This window comes from Erythrolamprus reginae, chromosome 4 (genome assembly GCF_031021105.1).
Source record: "Erythrolamprus reginae isolate rEryReg1 chromosome 4, rEryReg1.hap1, whole genome shotgun sequence".
NCBI classification, from domain to species: Eukaryota; Metazoa; Chordata; class Lepidosauria; order Squamata; family Dipsadidae; genus Erythrolamprus; species Erythrolamprus reginae.
The window spans coordinates 94,191,948-94,213,029 of record NC_091953.1 but is presented as its reverse complement, the minus strand read 5'-3'; the positions used below and the strand labels follow the sequence as shown (position 1 = coordinate 94,213,029).

The 21,082-nt window shown below is 39.0% G+C and overlaps 1 protein-coding gene across 3 annotated transcripts in view; it reads right to left on the bottom strand.

Annotated features, from left to right (window-relative positions):
- The window catches only part of OCA2 (OCA2 melanosomal transmembrane protein), a 243,910-nt gene that overhangs the window by 124,657 nt on the left and 98,171 nt on the right, over positions 1-21,082 (bottom strand). For all 3 annotated transcript variants that reach the window (XM_070750932.1, XM_070750931.1, XM_070750930.1), the window contains exons 14-15: positions 11,611-11,749; positions 9,957-10,089 (exon numbers count right to left, since the gene is read on the bottom strand). In XM_070750932.1, coding sequence (XP_070607033.1) covers positions 9,957-10,089; positions 11,611-11,749 — 272 coding nt within the window. The remainder of the gene's footprint in view (positions 1-9,956; positions 10,090-11,610; positions 11,750-21,082) is intronic.

The following is a 21,082-nucleotide window of genomic DNA, read 5'->3' as shown; positions in this document are numbered from 1 at the left end:
CAGCATTTGTATTCTGCAATTTTTTGTTGCTTCATCCCATCTTTTGGGGGAGATTAGTTCAACTGTTGATAATGAAGAGCACTATAAGCTTGGCATTCAGCAAGTCCATTGGAATGGGATTAGTATAAGGAACATTATTTTTAAAAGTAAATGTGTGATCAGCGTTATGTGTTGGCCTATAGATATGTTGTGTATTATGAATTTTTGAGAGGTTGTTGACATCATCTAGAACTAATAATCTAGATCAAGGGTAGGCAAAGTTGGCTCTTCTATGACTCCAACTCCCAGAATCCCTGAGCCAATCCATGCTAGTTCAGGAATTCTGAAAGTTGAAGGCCACATGTCATAGAAGAACCAACTTTGCCTACCCCTGATCTAGATGATTTAAGTATCTCTGCAGAGATCAGCTCAGTCAGCTATTTTGAAAATATTCAGAAGTATCCCAAGCCCAGGGTTGTCAAACTCTCAGCCTGCAAGCTGTATGCGTCACTCACTGGCCATCCCCATGCCTGATTTAGCAGGAGGGGAGCATTTTGATACATCACATGATGCCAGCCTGATGACATGAGTTTGACCCCCTGCCCTAGCCTATCTCTTATTCTCAGCTGTACATAAACATATTCATTAAATCCCAGAGATCTGAACTGAATCCTACAATCGAAAGAGTCCAAAAATATTTTACAAGAAGTGTCCTTTACTCCTTCGCTCGCAACAAAATATCTTATTCCACCAGACTTGAAATATTGGGATTAGACAATTTACAACTACATCACCTCTGAACTGATCTAAATGTAGTTCATAAAATCATATACCAAAATGTCCTTCCTGTTAATGACTTCTTCAGATTCAACCACAGCAATACACGAGCACGTAATAGATTCAAACTAAATGTAAACCACTCTAAACTCAACTGCAGGAAATACGACTTCAGTAATAGAGTGATCAATGCCTCGAATGCACTACCTGACTCTGAAGTTTCTTCCCCAAACCCCAAAATCTTTAAACTTAGATTATCTATAATTGACTCTCTCCATTTCTAAGAGTCTGTAAGGGGCATGCATGAGCACATCATTGTGCCTACTGTCCCTATCCTATTGTCCTCTTTTATCATTATTTTTACTTATGTTATGTTTATGCAAACTGCTACTATCCTATACATGTTTGATAACTAACTAAATAACTAAATAACTAACTAAATAACTAAGTAAGTAAGTAAATAAAATCTTTCTATAGGTGACAGACTCTTTTCTATAATTAACTCACTGCTGGCCAGCTTCAAATGAGGATTTATGGTGAACTAGATGTCTCTGAAAGAGCAGGTACAATATTTTGCCAGAGCTAGTACCAGTGAATTCTAGCCACTACAATTTCTTCAGAAAAAGGAGAAATCGCCCACTTATGCGCAGGCAATTGCTGTTCATGAATAAACTACAGGAACTGAGATTTTTGTGGTCAGCTTGTAAGTTGAGTGGCTGTAAGTTGAGGGATTTCAATCAAGCTCACAGCTGTAATGCAAGCTCTAGGGATATAAGGTTAGCCTGAGCCTCATTTTTAAAGCACTTTTGGATATAACTAATTTACAACTAAAGAGAGGTTTTCTGAGGGACAGGAAAAGCAAATCCCACTTGGTGAGTCAACAGTCTTTCTAGCATTACAAAGGGGAAAAGGTTTTAAATGTTTAAAAGCTTTTTGCAAAAAGTTTAACAAGGAATGGATATAAGAAAGCATAACATGGATAATTATTTTGAAAGATTATCTTTGGCGAAAGTCCTTTTGAACAAATTGGTGTTCAAAAACAATTCACAGGAAGAATGATTTTGCTTGCTGTTAAAGAATCCAGACAATTGAGGATATTCACAGATCAAAACATAAGGGTAATATGAGCCAAAATGTGATTCTCGCTTTAAGTGCAGAGTACAATTTAAGATGTGCATAAATATTAAGGACACAGGAAGACGAAATGACAAAAAGAAGGGGAGAAGCAGGGGTGGGCTGCTGCCTGGACAGTGAGGAACGCAGTGGGGTAATGAAAATGGAGCTCCACGCAAGAGCACTAAATTTGCACTGAAACATGTTGAAAGAAAAGGTAGAGCATCCTGCATAAGCCATGCCCACAGTGTGGTAGTAAAAACTTTGGTAGCCCTTCACTGGGGAGAAGCTAGCCTTTTGTCTTTCCCTTTTTGAGATATTTTCATTTTTGTATGATAGTGTCATAATGGCAACCATGAAAAAAATAGCAATAATCAATAGAGGGAGAAGAAGATTGCCCTACCAACCTGCAGGGAAAGGAATTAAACCAGATTTTATTCAGAAAATCTTTGAGCAGCTATGAAAATGTTTGAGCAACAATCTATGTTTGTCCAGTAAGTTAGCTAAATCACTTAATAATAAATTGACAGCTTTTGGAAAAAAATAATGAAAAAGGGTGTGTGAAAGAAGCTAAGATGATTGCAGGTTCTATGTGCCTGCAAATGTAGAAGAAATTAATGAAAAAATAAACTTTTGAAGAGTAAGACAGATGTTATAGAGAGTTGGAAAGAGATAATGTAGTTAATTTTTTTCTTTTATTCAGAAAAGAAAATATAATCATCACATCCAATATGTCATTTTGAATATCTCTAGTAGGCTTAAGATGGTTAAATAAGCACTTCCAAAAGTGATTAGAAAATGATGATAGCAGTCAGGGTCCTTTAAAAGACTCCACTGCAGTTGTGAACTTGATGACTGATCCCTTTGTCTCTGAGTGCTTAAATCTATGGAAGACTGCTGTTGTGAAGTCTCCTCATGGAACACATGAATGATATTTCACCCACTTCTTGTCTGGAGAGGTTCTGAAGAACTGACTCTTTGATGTTTGCCACAGTCATTGCCTCTACTCTCCTTGAGACATGTTTAGCTCACCATGCCTCTTCTGGATGTCAGAAAGAGCCAGGTTGTCAAGGTGATGGGCCAGCCTGTATACAGATATTCAGCAAACATCTCCTTCCTCCATGGCATTGTCAAAGTTTTAATAAATGTGGATTAATTTTAACAATTTGATTGGATTATATTTTATATTTTATATTATTTTATATTTTATATTATTTTATATTATTTTATATTTTATATTTTATATTTTATATTTTATATTTTATATTTTATATTTTATATTTTATATTTTATATTTTATATTTTATATTTTATATTTTATATTTTATATTTTATATTTTATATTTTATATTTTATATTATTTTATATTTTATATTATTTTATATTTTATATTATTTTATATTTTATATTATTTTATATTTTATATTTTATATTTTATATTTTATATTTTATATTATTTTATATTATTTTATATTATTTTATATTATTTTATATTATTTTATTTTATATTATTTTATATTATTTTATATTTTATATTAATTTATATTTTATATTATTTTATATTTTATATTATTTTATATTTTATATTTTATATTTTATATTTTATATTTTATATTTTATATTTTATATTTTATATTTTATATTTTATATTTTATATTTTATATTATTTCTCTGCCACTCAATCCTGAAAAACTCAGGGTGGCTTACAACAATATAAAAATACAATTTACAATAAAAGGAAATCAAATATAAATATTAAAACTATTACCCCCATTAAAAAAGCCCATGACTCAAATGATCCAATCAACACATGCATACCATTCAATACAATTCGGCCATCAAAGATGTAAAATCCATGCCCCCCAGGCCTGACAGCAAAGCCAGGTCTTCATAGCCTTTCGGAAGGCCAGCAGGGTGGGAGCAGTATAGACATTGGGGGGAAGTTGGATCCATAGAGATGGGGCAGCCACAGAGAAGGGTCTCTTCCATGGCTCCGTAAGCATTGCTTAGTCAACGGGACCTGGAAGAAGCCAACCATGTGTGATCTTATTGGTCTCTGGGAGGTATACGGCAGGAGACGGTCCCATAAATAGTCTGGTCCTAAACCATGCAGGGCTTTATAGGTAATAACCATGGTATGGTTTCTGTAATATGTATAGAGATTTTTGTTATTATTTGTTGGTTGTTTTATATGATTTGTAAACCGATATGCTTAATGAGAGAAAGAAATATGATGTTTCCCCCAAATCTTTATGTGGCACAATCTTTATTGTTGTGTAAATGGTAAGAGATAATTACCTCAGGATTTTCAGGTTCACTGTACTTCCACTGCCTTATGTCAAACTTCCTTTTAAGTGTGTGTATATTGTAAAGAAAACCTTCAAGTCAAGTTTGAATCATGGTAATATACATGCCCTTTCCTTGACAATATGAAAATATTCATTCCATATACTGTATCTATAAAAATATCTTCATCTTCCAATCTAGCCTGGTGTCAGCCCAATAAGGTAGGACAATGCAAGGGTTACAGGTTGCTACATTTTTGTTATAGAATATAATATTAATGTCTGGTTTTTAAATATATTTGGGGGGTTTTACACTATTTTTATGTTTGGGTTACTCTTTGCTGTATTTTTGTATTGTATTCCTATTTTTTGTAAGCTGCACTAGTCTGCGGAGGAGGGCAGCAACGAAATCCAAACTAACAAACAAACAAACAAATTAATTAAATAAATTAAATAAATAAATAATAATTAAATCTTGAAAGCCTTCTACATTTTTTCACTCTCTTTCTATCAAATAGAATCAAGACAGTAGTAAAAGCCAAAAAATTCCCCTACAGGTTCTGTGGGCATGGCTTGGTGGACATGGCTTGGTCATGTGACTGGGTGAGCATGGCCAACTTGATTCATCTCACCCTTAGAATATTTCTCCTTAGTCCAATTCACAATAAAATAGCACAATAAAATAACACTGTTCTAATATTAAATGGAATAGAATAACAGATTTGGAAATGACCTTGGAGGTCTTCTAGTCCAACCCCCTGTTTAGGCAGGAAACCCTACACCACTTCAGACAAATGGTTATTCAATCTTTTATTAAAAACTTACAGTGTTGAAGCATTTACAACTTTTCCACTGATTAATTGTTTTGTCAGGAAATTTGAGGGGCTCCTACAAAAGTGAGGGAGTCAATCTATTTTCCAAAGCACCAAAAGGCACAACAAGGAACAATGGATGGAAAGTAACCAAAGAGAAAAGCAACCTAGCACTAAGGAGACATTTCCCAAGGGTGAGACCAATCAACCAAAAGAACAGTACCAGGAACCATTAAAACAATGCAAACAACTTAAAACAACCATATCCCCTTTTAAAAAAGGCAATCCCAAAACAAATGCAGCAGTTGAAAGGGAATCTAAGAGCAGTTGCTCAGGCTAATTGAAAGCCTGCACGTGCTGCCAAAAGCCATTAATCCTTCCAACTCTATTATTCTATGTTCTCTATGTTCTAAATTGGATGCTTCAAAGCAGAAGCAATACAGCTGACTGGACCACACATGCATTAAATTCACAACATTGCAGCAGCTATCAAAGGTCTTGTGACAATCTAGGGAGTATCAGCTGATCACAGAAGTGTTACTTAATACTCTTTATAATCAGATACTCTTTATAATCATTATACTTTTTATAATATAATGAAAATGTTTGTAATCTTGTCCTTCTTCCTGAAGGGAAGAGGTTAATTTCATCCCTAGATGGGTGATTGATGGGATTGATGGGATTCCTGTGGTTTATTGACTTGATTCAGAGTGTTATGGCTCCATTCCAGCTACATCCGTTAAGTGGAGATATTAACTAAACGAAGAAAGAGAGAGAGAAAACCTCTCTTGCACTTTATTTTTAACAGGTTTTTCAAACTGCCTAAGCAATTTACTAACTGTTTGGGGGAACCGGCTGTATTTCAGCAGGTTCTGTGAATCAAGGTAACATTATTTTTTAGTTTTGTGGAGTACTTGGTGCTCTCTAAGTTTGATTCTTTGCTTGCAGACGCTTCATTACCAAATTAGGTAACATCATCAGTACTGCCTTGAGTTCCTTTTTTTATGCCTTCTTCTTTCTCAAGATTCACCTGCCTCTTATTTTCATTTCAGTGTTCCTACCTAATCATCTTCAAGGTTATCTCCGTCTATAATCTTGGAATTGCCTGGTGGCCCCCATCCAGATATTAACCAAGTCCAACCCTCTTGAGTTTTCAAGTCTTAGAAATGAATAACCACATGAGGCTATCTGCTAGGATAGATCTAATCTAGATCTGAAAATTGAGTTACTGTATTTTTCGGAGTATAATATACACCTTTTTCCTCCCTAAAAGAGGCTGAAAATTCAGGGGCATCTTATACTCTGAATGTAGCTTTTTTTCAAATATTTTTTTCCCAGCCTTAACTAGGTGCTAATGATCTTCCTCTTCCTAATGATCTTACCTTGCAGGCTCTTTGATTGTTACTCTCTCCTAAGAATATTTTCCAAGTCCTGAGTCTTTGCAGGGTTTTTTTCATTGCTCTAACTTGCTCCAAGTGTTTCTTCCCAGCCATAACTAGGTGCTAACAATGTTCCCAGCTCTTACCAGCTTGCAAGCTCTTCATTGTTACTCGCTGTCAATAATGTTTTCCAAGCCCTATATCTTTGCGGGGGTTTTTATCATTGCTCTACTTGCTCCAAATGTTTCTTTCCAGCTCTAATCAGGTGTTAATGATTTTTTCAGCTCTTACTGGCTTTCAAGCTCTTTCATTGTTACTCTCTCTGAATAAGGTTTTTTTAAAAGCCCTAACCAGGGGATAAAATAATGTGCTGAAGCTGACCAGACTAAGGATACTAGCCAGATTCTTCTCCTTATTTCCTCCCAAAAAACTAAAGTGCATCTTATACCCCGGCGCGTCTTATGCTCCAAAAAAATATGGTAATTGACATGAAATAAATCAATAAATAAAGCAGATTATAAAAAGTAAAAATAATGATAGATATGGGCAGAAGAAAAATGGCATGGTGAAGTTATAGCCTGGGTGCTAGAAAATTGAGAAAATAATGGAGGATTAATATTTAAGGTTTTCAACCTTTTCAATAAGCAGCATATTTTAAGTCTCTAAATTTGAAAATGTCAGGAGCCTTCTTGCATTTCAAAGTGCAGTCTTGTGAATTCCTTGCTCATCCTAAGCAAGTGAGTAGCAGCAGAACACTCTCAAAAAGAATATGAAAATCGAGGAAATCTAAGCAATGGAGAACAGTGAATGAGGTTTTTTTTTACATAAACATTCAGTACTTGTTTGATTGGTAATCAGGGGGCAACTTTGCAGACACTAAATTGATTGAAACAGCTGTTTCAAACAATTCTGTTGAAGGTTATCACAGAACTAGAGCAATTAAAGATTGGAAAGTCCCATTAAGACATCTTGCACTCATTCTGTTACTTTTCTGAAACCAAATTGCTTCAGATCTCTTAATGAAATGTACTTTGATCACCCCTCTTATCTCCTTTCCCCAAAATCATTAATAGAACTAGTACTTTAGTATATGCTTTTATTGAGCAATGATCAAATACTGATTAGCTTCATCCTGATATAACCACTTCTGATTGTAGGAGGGAAAAGGTTTACTAATTATGAGAACTGCTGAATCTGAAGATAGTAATGAGAGAATAACACAGATGACGTCTAATTTGAGTTCGAATATGCTTCTTTGCTGAATATATTTAACCATTCTGGTTAGCAAAATGCAAGAACATTGTAGATGATTATGCTCTTTTAAATAACACCATTTTCTTTAAAGACTTCAGGACATCTCAGCCTTAGGATGTTCAACCCCTAATAGTTTTCAAAATACCATTTAAGATTTCAGAGTAATTGTTATTAACTGACAGCTGCTTCTCAAACAGTTAGGTTAGGCTAACGGTGATTTTTAAAAAATAAAAAAGAAAGCACATCTAAAAAGAAACCACTGCCTACTAGTTTAAAATATTAAACAAAAAAAGTGGAATCAAGACTGACATTGTAGTCAAGGTTGACTCAGCCTTCCATCCTTCCAAGGCAGGGATGGGTTCCACTTACCTTCGCCACCAGTTTCTATCACAAAGTTTTGTGTGTGTGCACTTGCTCTGCTTGCAACTGTCCCCTCATGCAATTTTACTTACATTCATGCTCAGTAGCAGGATTCAGCCTGAAACACAGCTGAGGAACTGATCAGCTGTGCTTTGAGTGGCTGCGGACACCCCAAGGACAATCCCATCTGTCCATCCATTGCTCTGGAGGGAGATTCTGACTCCCTCGGAGAGGCCCCGCAATTCGGGCAACCTCCTTGATCCACCAATTGAGCTTAGAACACCATCTTTCAGCTGTGGCCAGGGGGACATTTGCCCAGGTCCACCTGGTGCACCAGTTGCAGTCCTATTTAGACAGGGATCTCTACTCACAGTCAGTCAGGTTCTTATCACCTTGAGGTTCGACTACTGCAATGCTCTCTACATGGGGCTACCTTTGAAGAGCATTTGAAGACTGCAGGTAGTGTAAAATGCAGCCGTGCGACCTTCTGAGACCTTCTGAGATATGCCCATGTCTCTACAGCACTCCTTGAGCTACACTGGCTGCCGATTAGTCTCTGAACACAATTAAAAGTGTTGGTTATGCCCTATAAAGCCCTACATGGCATCAGACCAGATTACTTACGGGACCATCTTCTGCCTCATGTATCCCAGCAGTAAGTCAGGTTCCACAGACTTGGCCTTCTCCAGGTCCCATCAGCTAGACAATGCCATCTGGTGGGGCCTAGGGGAAGAGCCTTCTCTGTGGTGGCCCCAGACATTTAGTTTGGAATTCCCTCCAGAGATTCGCACTGCCCCCACTCTCTCCACCTTCCACAAGGTTTTAAAAACTCACCTCTGCTGACAGGCTTGGGGCCTCTGAATTTTAACATCTAGGCCTGGCCAATGATTGAATGGATGGAATGAATGTGATTGATTAATTTTAAGGATTGAGAATTTTAGAGTGTTTTAATTTAGATTTCTTATATGTTTTTGTATTAATCTTTGTTGTGAGTCTCTCTGAGTCAAAGGAGAAGGGTGGCATAGAAATTAAATGAATGAATGAATGAATGAATGAATGAATGAATGAATGAATGAATGAAGTGAGTAAGTGAGTAAGTAAATAAGTAAATAAGTAAATAAGTAAGTAAAGAAGTAAAGAAGTAAGTAAAGAAGTAAAGAAGGAAGTAAAGAAGTAAGCTGTTTTTCAAGCATTGGAAGAGGAGAAGCCATTCAAATAAGGAAAAATTTGCCAAAAATTCCTCCCAAGAAATGGTGGTGCCCACAGACCAGCGCTGACCGAACAGATCTGTGACACCATCATCACATCAACAACAGGTTGCTTTTGGGTGAGCTTGTCTAAACCGGAAGGAACCCACCCCTGTTCTAAGGTCGGTAAAATGAGGAGCCAGATTGTTGGGGGCAATATACTGACTCTGTAAACCCCTTAGAAAGGGCTATAAAGCACCGTGAAGCTGTATATAAGGCTTTCACAAGTTCAGCCAAGTTATCTGTTGATTCTGAAAGAGGAAAACACCTCAAAATTGAACTTGGAGCATAGCATGTGTATACAACTTCTTTTCTGTCTGCAGTAAAGTAAATGACATTCCTGTCATGCCCATTAGCCTTCTGTCACATAAGCCAATTCCTTCATAAGCAATTAAGGGTCTGTATAGCTGAATTTAAAGCCATAGCTTTGCAATGCTTGACATCAACATTTGGCACATTCCAGCCCAAATGACTTTACATCTGATTCCTAACAAATGTTCTTTTAAATCAACAACTTTGCAACATTACTTGTATCTGATGGTCTTAAACACAATCCATAATGTGCTGTCCATAGCAAACTTAAACACTCAATAAGCAGATAAAATAATTCTGGAAAAGGAATATAACAAATTATCAGGGTTGAAGCTCGCCATAAATCCAATCCATATCCAAAACAACACATCCTTCTTAATGTTTCATTTTATCAAGTAAATTAGATTTATGTTTACATTGTTTAAAATTTCCACTCACCAACAATTTCACTTGGCTCTTTGTTATAGAGTTTCTTGTTCCAATATAGTAGCCGCAGAAAAGGAAAGGAAACCAGGAGTACAAGACAAATTCCAATAAACATGTGCCCCGTAAATTCAGCAAAGTCCAACCCCTAAGAAAAAATAATCGGTTACAATGGTTCAACTCAATGAAAATGGAAATCAAAAATAGAATCTGCTGTTTATGAGATCAGACTATCTTTTAAATAGCACCCTTAAGGTCATGTCTCTCTTAGAAGAAGCGCATTTTAAGGTGAGCGCTCAACTTCCACTTACAGTATGTCTTCCCCCACCTAATTTTCCATAGCAGGAAATGTGCCCACCAGTCATATCAATGACATGCTATTTTAATGAGTTCAAAGTTGTGCAGGTCTGAAAAAAATATGTGGTTGCTTTAAAGAGATACTGTGTTTGCATTCTACAACATCTCTTGTGAGTCACTTTCAAACCATATTAAATCCTAAATCCAAAAGACAGTGGTTTATTTTCACACTGTAGTGTCTTCTTTCAAATTTCCTTACTAATATGCAGACATACAGTATATCTGAAGTCTGTAAGTCAGAAGAATTTCCTATGGCCTATGAAGTTATTTGTGACATATGCCAATGCTAAGAGAATTATCTTACAAAGCATTTTAGATTACATTCTGAGATCATTGACTATGGAACATAAACTATTTAACACTATTGATCCTGCCCACTGTCCCATAATATCACTTTGAGCTGAGATGAATTAAACTGCAATTGTGTAAATTAGCCACAATAATATTAACACTTTTTCAATTTATAAAAGGGTAGTCAGATTTCTTAAAAATGTACCAGTATTTAACTTTAAATATTTAATATAAAAAAGAAAATAAATATATTATAAGGCCATTAGAAATGTATTATATCATGTCTTGAGCAAGATAAAAACAAAGGATTTTTACAGAACTTGGTACATATTGGGTTTTTTATAGGGTTTTATGCTTTTATCTGTGACTGCACAAAGTCACTCTGAGAGTGAGATGAGCAGTTTTTAAATTTGATAAACAAATTAAATCAATCAATCAAGGAAAAATCTTGTGATGGTAATAAATCTTCCCCCTAAAGGGCAAAATTCTGGTTATTTGCATCCCACATAAGTCAATTCCAATATACATCAACTCAGAAATGAATTCCACTCATTCTTTGGAACTTAATCCCAAGCATGTGGCTATAGAGTTGAAGTTCTGATAATAAGGTAGTTACTACATATTAATGGTGTGAAGTAAATTGAACTTTATGATTTGAGATTTTTTTTGTCTTATACACATTTTTATAATTTAAGTTATTTGTTGAAGAACCGTTCTGAGAAAAAAACACTACAAAAAAGTAAATGTTTTGTTATATGTTACAACAGGTGTCCCCAAACCTGGCAACTTTAAGACTTGTGGATTTCAACTCCCAGAATTCTCTATGCTGGCTGGAATTCTGGGAGTTGAAGTCCACAAGTCTTACAGTTGCCAAATTTGGGGACCCCTGTATTACAGTGTCACAATGGATATGTTCATTTTTCAGCACAATGGGATGAATGAATCAGTAATGCATAACCACACCTGTATTTAGGAATTTGTTGCCGTTGTTTTAATTAATACAGCAGAAAGCAATACATACCATCTTCCTGAGTTCCTGATTTGAAACAATAATCACATTTGGTGGATCCCCAATAGCTGTAGCAGCCCCTCCAATATTTGTGAAGATAACTTCAGCAATCAGGACATGCCTGGGATCAAGATTGAGCACCTCACATAATCTGCAATTCCACAAAGAAAATACCAGATCATATCATTTCTGAAAGTCTTTTTAAAAACAGTATTAATATTTTTCTTAAAAATGACAAAACAGAGCCTATTAAGAATACCCAAACTATCATACAAAAATTAAAACTAAAAGCCAAGAGCAAAAGATATCATCTGTACACCCTGAGTTTAAGGTTAAATATTAATATAATTTACCCTTTAATTTTTGATCCAATAAAATTAAACACAGCTACAGATTGTCCACCCCTACTTTATAATTTGAGGTTGGAGAATAATAATAATAAAATGTCACAGAGTAGCTTTACAAAATAAGAATGTCTGTGTGCAACAACAGTATAACTGGACCAGAAAAAATTATTTTGCAGAAACATGCAACATACATGAAACCAATTTTGATCTGTAAATTTTGCCTCTTAAGGGATGTTATAGGAGTCTCTTCTTGTTCCAGATTTATTTCCAATTTTTCACAATGTTTTATATGAAGAAGCAATGTTGAGTAACAGTGCCATGGAAACATGAGCGAGAATGAGTTTTGTTTTGCTTTTTCTTAAACATGAGCTGTGGTCTTTTGTTTTTAAAAAGTGAGTTTGTTACAAAAGCTAGCAAGAAAATAAGATCATATTTCATGCATCATTGGTAAAAAGCTAAATCCCTATTGTCAGGGAATCAGGAGAATTTGCTACTAATCTTTATCACCATGGTAATAAGCGCTTACAAAATCATTTTAAAATTGGACTGAAGAAGCCTTGGAAAGCCAGTAACAATAACTGGGTGATTAACAAAACCATGTAAGAGAAGAAATATATAACTTATTTAAAAAGTATTTTTTTTAAAAAATATTACTATATGTGAGATCACCACTATAACAGGAAAGCATTGGTTTATTCACTCATTCAATATGTATTCCTCATTTCATTTGGTAAGACACTCAAGTGAATAAAAAATATTTGAATGTAGAAAATTGTGTTTAATATAGTGTCCAATTAAATCAACATTTCTGAACTTATCAGGAAAAAAATCACCATAAAATGGTAGTTTTATCTCTTTATTAGAGTGAAAGGTGGAGTTCTGTCAACTTGATAAAAGGAGATAAGTTAATTCATAGTTAAACCACTATTGTATCAAATAGATTTGATTGTTCAATCTGTTCTCACACACTCAAATCAACAAGCAGGTAAGGGAAAGGAATCTCTAGAATAGTGGCCTCCAACCAGGGACCAGTTCCATGGAGAGAGATTTTTCCATGGACTAGAGCGGGCATGGTTTTGCATGTTGCCTGCATCCTTCAGATGGGTATTTGCTTGTTTATGCAGCCTGGTTACTGGTATGGCGCGGACTGGTGCTCTCCCATTGATGGGGTTGGGGACCCCTGCTCTAGAACATGAGTAGACAAGATTTGTGAATATGATTCCCATAATTCCTTAACATGTTGACTATGATTGATGCTGTCTGAAGTAAAAAAAACAGAAGGAAGAAGTGGGGAAAAGAACTGAATGAAGTAGAGTGCAGGGAGCCATGTTTGGAATTGATATGCAAATAAAAAAGAATAGTCAATTCTTTTTTTGAATGAATGACTTTATGTCACCATTGTGTTCATTTCTAAACTATGTTTAATTCTGGAAGTGATCTGGATTCAAAGACAAAAAACTCTCCAAAGCAAGATAACACAGATAAGTGAGGGGTGTACCTCAACTACCTACCTACCTATTTATAATTTATCATCTATCAATTATCTATCATCTATCTAAGCATCTTCATTAATTCCTAAAATATGATATTAGGCAGGTCATTGATACTAGACTTGGAAACTAAAATTGGAGAATACCAATAGTGGGGAAAAATTTAGATATAATCTTAGCAGAAAAATGATCAAATTCGAGAATGGTTTTCTTATATACAACATATTACACAAAAAGGCACACTTAGATTTTGGTTTTGGTTTTGTTTTTTGAAAAAAGAGAAATTGTTTAGAAAGATTATCAAAAATGAAAGGCCAGGCGAAATATTCGCCTGGACGAAAATTGCCGATGGCGGGAACCAACTCGGCTCCCCCATCAGCTGGGGGGCGTTCCCCGCGATAGCGCGGGAACGCCCCTGAGCAATCAGCGGCCGCTCGGGCATTCTGGGAAAGCCGAGGGGCGGGGCATGTGCCCTTTATCAGGGCTTGCTTGCCCCCCCCTGGCTTCCCTTGCTGACGAGCTCGCCGCAAAACGGAGCTCGCCTCCTTCGTTGGATCGCAGCTCCTTCTTCATTGCCGGCAGCGCGCAGGACGGCGCCTACAGGAACTTCGAAGATTCCCCTTTTTCCCGCCCGGTTTGCTTGCTTGGGGAAAGGGGGAGGGGGTCAGATGGCTAGCGTGGGCTGACGGCCCCAACACCCCCTCCCCAACCTTGTGTTTGTAGCGGCGGGGCACGCAGGGGCTTTTACCGGCTTGCCTGTTGGGAGCGCGGCTTCAGGGACTGTGGGTCCGCCCGGGCAGGTTAGCAAGGGCTCTGACGGCCCAGCTGGCAACGCGCCAGAGCGTTTCGGTGCCGGGCAACTAAGGCGAGCGCTGAGGAGCGAGCAGCGGCAACGGGGAGCCCTTTTTTCCCCCTTCCCCCACGTGGTTTGTGTTCCGCGTGCAGGGCGGCGCTGGGGGGGGGGGGCTGCCACGTTGGGAGGCTGCCGTGAAGTAAGACTTTAAATTTATAATTATATTAGCAGCATTTTGGAAACTTTCAAAGCCATCACCTCATGTTAAGTTGCAACTTACCTAGAAGAATGATTTCCCAAGTATGCAAATGAGCTGTTGCATTCAGTAAATAAGTTGTCAGATATATTAAAGTAGGTAAATGTTATCATGATGGGGAAACTGGCACGTGCGCCATAGGTGACACTCAGAGCCATATCTGAAGGCACATGAGGCATTTAATACATGTAACTTTTTCAAGGCTTAAATAAGATTCAGGAGGGAAGCATTTTAATAGGAAAGTGAACTGAGGTTGGTTGAAGGAAAGATCGGAAGCAATGTGAGAAATATTATTTTACTGAAAGAATAGTAGATGCTTGGAACAAACTTCCAGCAGACATGGCTGGTAAATCCATAGTAACTGAATTTAAAGATGCCTGGGATAAACATATATCCATCCTAAAATGCCTTAATTTATTTAAGTTGGTTTACTTTATTTGATTGAGCATAAAATGGTGGAATTGAAATGTTTCAATCTTGTAAAGTTAAGTACATGTATACTTGAATTGCTTAAAAAAAAAAATGGACAAATTAAAACGATTTAATTTATTTAAGCAGGTAAACTTGAATTGATTGAGCATAGAAGGAATGAATCAAATGATTTAATTTATTTAAGTCAGTATACTTGAGTGATTGAGCATAAACTGAGCGTTTCAGACGATTTAATTTATTTAAACTGGTACACTTGAAGTGGTTTAGCATAAACTGATTTGTAAAACAATTTAATTTATTAAGTCAGTATAGTGAAATTGATTGAGCTTGAATCAAATTATTAAAATTTAATCGATTTAAGTCAGTAGATTTTGATTGAGCATAAAATGAATGAATCAAAATGATCTAATTTAATTTAAGCTAGTATACTTGAATTGATCCTAAGTGGAATGAATTAAAAAGAGTTAAGTTATTGAAATGATTATATTTGAATTAGTTGAACATAAAGTGATCAATATATATAGATATATAGATATGTCACATGTTTAAGCTGAATTTGAAAATTAAGGGAGACTAGGATAGATCTATGTATATATATATAGGATTTAGGTTATTAAGTCAGTATATGGGAATGGATTGTGCTTAATGAATTATCAAAATGATTTAATTTATTAAGTTAATATATTTGAATTGAGTGCGCTTAAAATGAATTAATTTGCAATTAAACTAATTTACTGGGGGGGCACAACACATGGGTTGTGATATGACAGCGGGGCTGGTGGGCAACCCCCCCCCCCTCTGCGCGCCCCACCAATTCCACAGGGCACTGTGAGCATTCCTTTAAGGCAATTTTTAGTGACAAATAAGGCCCCCTTTAGGCCAAACAAGCCACTAGGTTTTGAGCACTGGTTAGAACAAGATTTATAATTGAGCCATAATGTGGTGGACATAGAAATGGTAGGGGGAGTAAAACTTTCATATTCGGAAATGCTTTTCAGCAACCCGGTCTCACTACCATTTGTTAACAGTTCTTTCATACCCAGTGGATAATGGTGCCCTCTTATGGCATTTTTTCTCACAAAGAGGGACAATATCAATCAGGGATAGTAGCCATGAAACCAGGTTAGGGGTTTTTTGAGCAACTGAGTCTATGGAAAGACTGCCTTGTCAGTGAAAAATGGCTTTTAGTGATCAAAAGACGGTAGCTTTACTATAGACCTTTGCCCCTTTTGTACATCATAGCTTCAGGGGACTTAGCTGGCTTCTGACAGCAACTTTGCAGTTAAAACCTTGGCTTCTGCTCATAAGCGGGTTTAGCAGAAACACTACAACAAATGACGATGGCTTTCTGCTATTTGGGAGACTGTTAATCTTTATTACACTTTTATCAAACATATATCGCTGCACTCCATTTGGAACAGCGCTGCTGAATATAAAAGGGTTTGTTTCTTCCTATGTAAGGATCTCCTACCGAGAGCACTGTGCAGAAATATATCGTGGCCTTTCTTTGAAGCACGGTGGAATGGGGACCTAAGAAGCTGTTTGGCAGACAGGTCTGGCATATGTTTCTTTATCACATTGAAAATAGCAATTAGGTTATTGGGCGGTAAGTAAACATAGCCTCATGCTGCTCCCTTACCCTCAATTTAAAATAAATAAATAAATAATTGCTCTCACGCTTTAAGAAGGGTGACAGTGTTAATATAAACTGTTATGGCAGGTGAAACATGTTCTACACCTTACATAGAAAAATTTGTTTATTAAAGCTTTTGTTGAGAATATATACATGTTATCAGGCCAGAGGTTTACTTTTGTATGTTTTCCTCTTCACTTTCAAGTTGGCTTAATGGCAATCCTCCTGGTCAAATATGCCCTGAGGAATTATCTTTGTTAATTTTATGGCCATACTTAACTAGTGATGTACTGCACTAAAGGAGTACTTGGTAACAGGGGGTTGTTGTTGTTTTTTATGTGCTTGCTCCTGGGTATTTATTATTGTTATTATTATTATTATTATCATGATGTGCCAGATCCTGGAGCAGTTGCGCATGGAAGTCATTATGTCTCCCTGAATGGTGCTACTAATATGCTGAATTTTGCCACATTTCCAAATGTGAAGTTATTGTACTGGAGGCTACAACAGTACGGGTGTAGTTGGTAGCAAGCCCCCCCTTTTCTGGACAAGCAAAACTGAAAGATACTATTAATACCATAACTACAGCCTGCAGATCCCCATGTCATTACCATGCTGAAGGTTGGAAATCTCCCAAATTCTGGCTAATCCTCTCATGAGTAAGACAATGAGGAACCGGATTGAGGGGGCAATAGCCTGGCTCTGTTTAAAAGTGCTATTGCTAACATGTTGTAAGCCGCCATGAGTCTAAGGAGAAGGGCGGCATAAAAATCGAATAAATAAATAAATAAATTATTCGGCTTATCTCAGCCCCCTTTAGTTTTTTTCATAAGAAATGGTATACTGTAGTCACTTACTGGAATGGGGGGCTTGCAAGAACACTAAGCATTGAGGTCATCTGAATCAAACTCACGTTTGAGTTGATTTTAAGCTTAATATAAGTATTAAGCATTATATTAATTGTTTTTAATGAATAATTCAGAAAATGTTATTATCGTAAACAATATTGAAGTCGTGGTGCCAGGATGGTACCATTAATATTATGGTTATATTGATTAAGTCATGTTGGTAAAGCTAATCCATGCGCTAACGGTAAAGAAAGCATTGGCATGGGCCTTTGCTTATCTTCATAAATTTATTGCAATTATTTTACTCCCTGGGTTAGCAAGCAAGGCCACGGAACATATTGGCTAATCCCCCTGGCATTTTAATGCTGGAGGAAGAGTATTATGATTTCCTGAGAGGAATACAGGAACATGGGACTGCGACTATGGTGTACAGCTGGCCCATCAGTGGAGTGAAGCGAGCCAGCAACAGGAGGCCCGGTCTGTTAACAGGGAGTATGTGTGCATGGGCAGGCGGTTGGCAGCCACATGGCATAGGCTGGGGCGCAGGGTACCTGGAATTGGGGGACGGCGCCATCGCTCAAGCAAAGGAATGCAGGTTGGACCACATGGTTACATGCCATCATGTAGGGGCAACAGGTGGGCTTAGCTCCCCTAACAAAAGACCTCAGCGTCAAACTATTTGAGGATAGGGGGAATGACCAAGAGATGGTCCAAGGAAAGGACTCAGATTGGGGAGAAATTAGTAAGCTGCTATACATTGCCCAGTTTCAGGGGCAACGGGCATTGGATGAGACCCAGATCCTCACCCAACGAGGCGAGGCTGTTTCACACGACAGCCATAAAAATGGCCTTTGGGACATGGTAGGTCTGCAAGGTGCTGTCATGATCTCATAGTAGTGGATCATGCAAGGTTCCCTGGGCCAGCAAACTGATGTTAAATAGCGGCTGCGGCAGCCGCGTTGGTTACACATGGTGGCTGACCAATAACACAGATGGTGGATTGATCACTGGCCTGGTATATCAAACAAGGATATATGCCGGGGTATGATGGACTCAGTGCAAGTAAAGCGATGAAGCCAGGGAAGGGTGCCTTTTAAATAACAGTTAGGGGCCATTACAGGAGGATCGGCAAGATATCGGGTGGTATTCCCTCAACAATACTGAATGCAGGTTTCAACAAGTTCTCAGCAAAGTAATGAATCCGGTGGCAGATGGAAGTCAGTGGCTTTCATAAAGTAGATTCAGAGCACCTGAGTACAAGCACTCTTGGGATCGGGTGGCTAACACTGTCTTTGTATCCTTATCGTTTCTCTAGGTCCTGGCCCTGCTCCACTTTGTTACGCGCGAAGTGCGAAGGAGCTGCCCTTCCGTTGCCCACAGTAGTGAACTGCAGCCACAGCGTGGCTTGGTGGCTGAACATTGAGCTGCAACATTATCTTCAGGAATGTGGAGGTTGCTGAGTCGCTGGGGCTTCAGCGGAAAGGCTTGAGCTCGGAGGTCTTCGTTTGAGACGGGTCTTTTCCGTTGTGAAAAGTCGGGAGCAGTGATGGGCCGGACCCAGATTGTTGGTGTTGCACACGGGTGGCAACGACCTGGTGGTGGTGAAGGACTTGCCCCAGTGGCGTCAAGTCGTGGCAGTCCCCCGGGGCTTGCAGAGCATATGGAACAGATTGTTGGTCTTGCACACGGGTGGCAACGACCTGGTGTCGGTGAAGGACTTGGCCCAGTGGCGTCAAGTCGTGGCAGTCCCCCGGGGCTTGCAGAGCATATGGAACAGATTGTTGGTCTTGCACACGGGTGGCAACGACCTGGTGTCGGTGAAGGACTTGGCACAGTGATGTCATGTCATGGTGAACCACCGGTCGTACGGGGCCTACGGCCGTGGTGTGTGGTTCTGGTGTATGGTTCTGATACCCCCACATGGAGGGGATGCGGAGTCGCCGTCACACCAACAGCTGTTGACGGGACCAGGTTATGGGTTAACATGGCAGGGGGAGGCAAAGTGATCTGACACACGGGCATGTGTTTTTAAACCCCCCCCCCCCCTAGCTTTCACTGGGTCAATTTAGGAAGATGTCAGGAGTGGCAATTTTTACACAGACCTGCAGTGGTGCCTGCGTGAGCTGGGGCAGGCTTAGGCGGGGAGCAGGGGGCCAAGATAGAGATCTGACCCCCTGCTGTGGCAGAAACGGGGCGGAAAGGGTATCAGTAGCAACTGTGTGTTCTCCTTTGGGCATCTTTTGTAAGATGATTGGCACCCCCATTGCACAACTCACGCTTCCTCCACGGACGGAGAGGTGTGAAGGGGGTGCCCTTGGGGCTCACCTACGTCATTTCCGGTTCCGGGTCATGCAAGGCGAGCCCTCCCACATGCTGGGCGTGGCTTTCGGGTCGGGAGTAGGCGGGACACGCCTCACCCTGACCAGGCTTGGAGTAACGCCCATTTAAGTTGCCCAAGTATGTTGTGTTCAGGAAACTCCGCCCCATTTAGTGACCCCTGCAGGTCTTTCTGTTAATATTTAATAAAGTGACCCATTTTACCCAGCTTGGTGTCCGAGTGTTCTTTTCCCGTCCAAGGCAAATGAAAGGCCAGGCGAAATATTCGCCTGGACGAAAATTGCCGATGGCGGGAACCAACTCGGCTCCCCCATCAGCTGGGGGGCGTTCCCCGCGATAGCGCGGGAACGCCCCTGAGCAATCAGCGGCCGCTCGGGCATTCTGGGAAAGCCGAGGGGCGGGGCATGTGCCCTTTATCAGGGCTTGCTTGCCCCCCCCTGGCTTCCCTTGCTGACGAGCTCGCCGCAAAACGGACACCCACCCACCCTCCGCTCAATCCAGGATGCTTTATAGGTCGCCTGGTTTGGGGCCGAGTAGGAATTTTTGCAGTCTTAGGGCATTTGCTACAGATTGTTTTTCGCCTACTCCATCCTGGACGAGGGTAAGGATTTGTGGTTACGGGGTGCATCTGTATGTAAATAGGTTCTGATTCAGCAATTGGATGTTTATATTCTTGGTCACTATATGGCAGAAACGGGGCGGAAAGGGTATCAGTAGCAACTGTGTGTTCTCCTTTGGGCATCTTTTGTAAGATGATTGGCACCCCCATTGCACAACTCACGCTTCCTCCACGGACGGAGAGGTGTGAAGGGGGTGCCCTTGGGGCTCACCTACGTCATTTCCGGTTCCGGGTCATGCAAGGCGAGCCCTCCCACATGCTGGGCGTGGCTTTCGGGTCGGGAGTAGGCGGGACACGCCTCACCCTGACCAGGCTTGGAGTAACGCCCATTTAAGTTGCCCAAGTATGTTGTGTTCAGGAAACTCCGCCCCATTTAGTGACCCCTGCAGGTCTTTCTGTTAATATTTAATAAAGTGACCCATTTTACCCAGCTTGGTGTCCGAGTGTTCTTTTCCCGTCCAAGGCAATGATCCACATAGATATGAGCAATAGTTGCAGATGTCTAAAGTGTAGTATAAGAATATGTAAGCAGAAATTAGTGGCTGTGGCTGAGAGGGAAAGGAAGACCATTAAAATGCTTTGTCCTATAATATAATAATATATAATATTATTTCATCTTTTAGTTTGTAATCATCATATTTTCATATCAAGCTTTGCTCTAATGAAAAGTTTATACTATGCGATTGATTATATATCATGAAGTCATTGTCAATTTTTAATAACCACGCA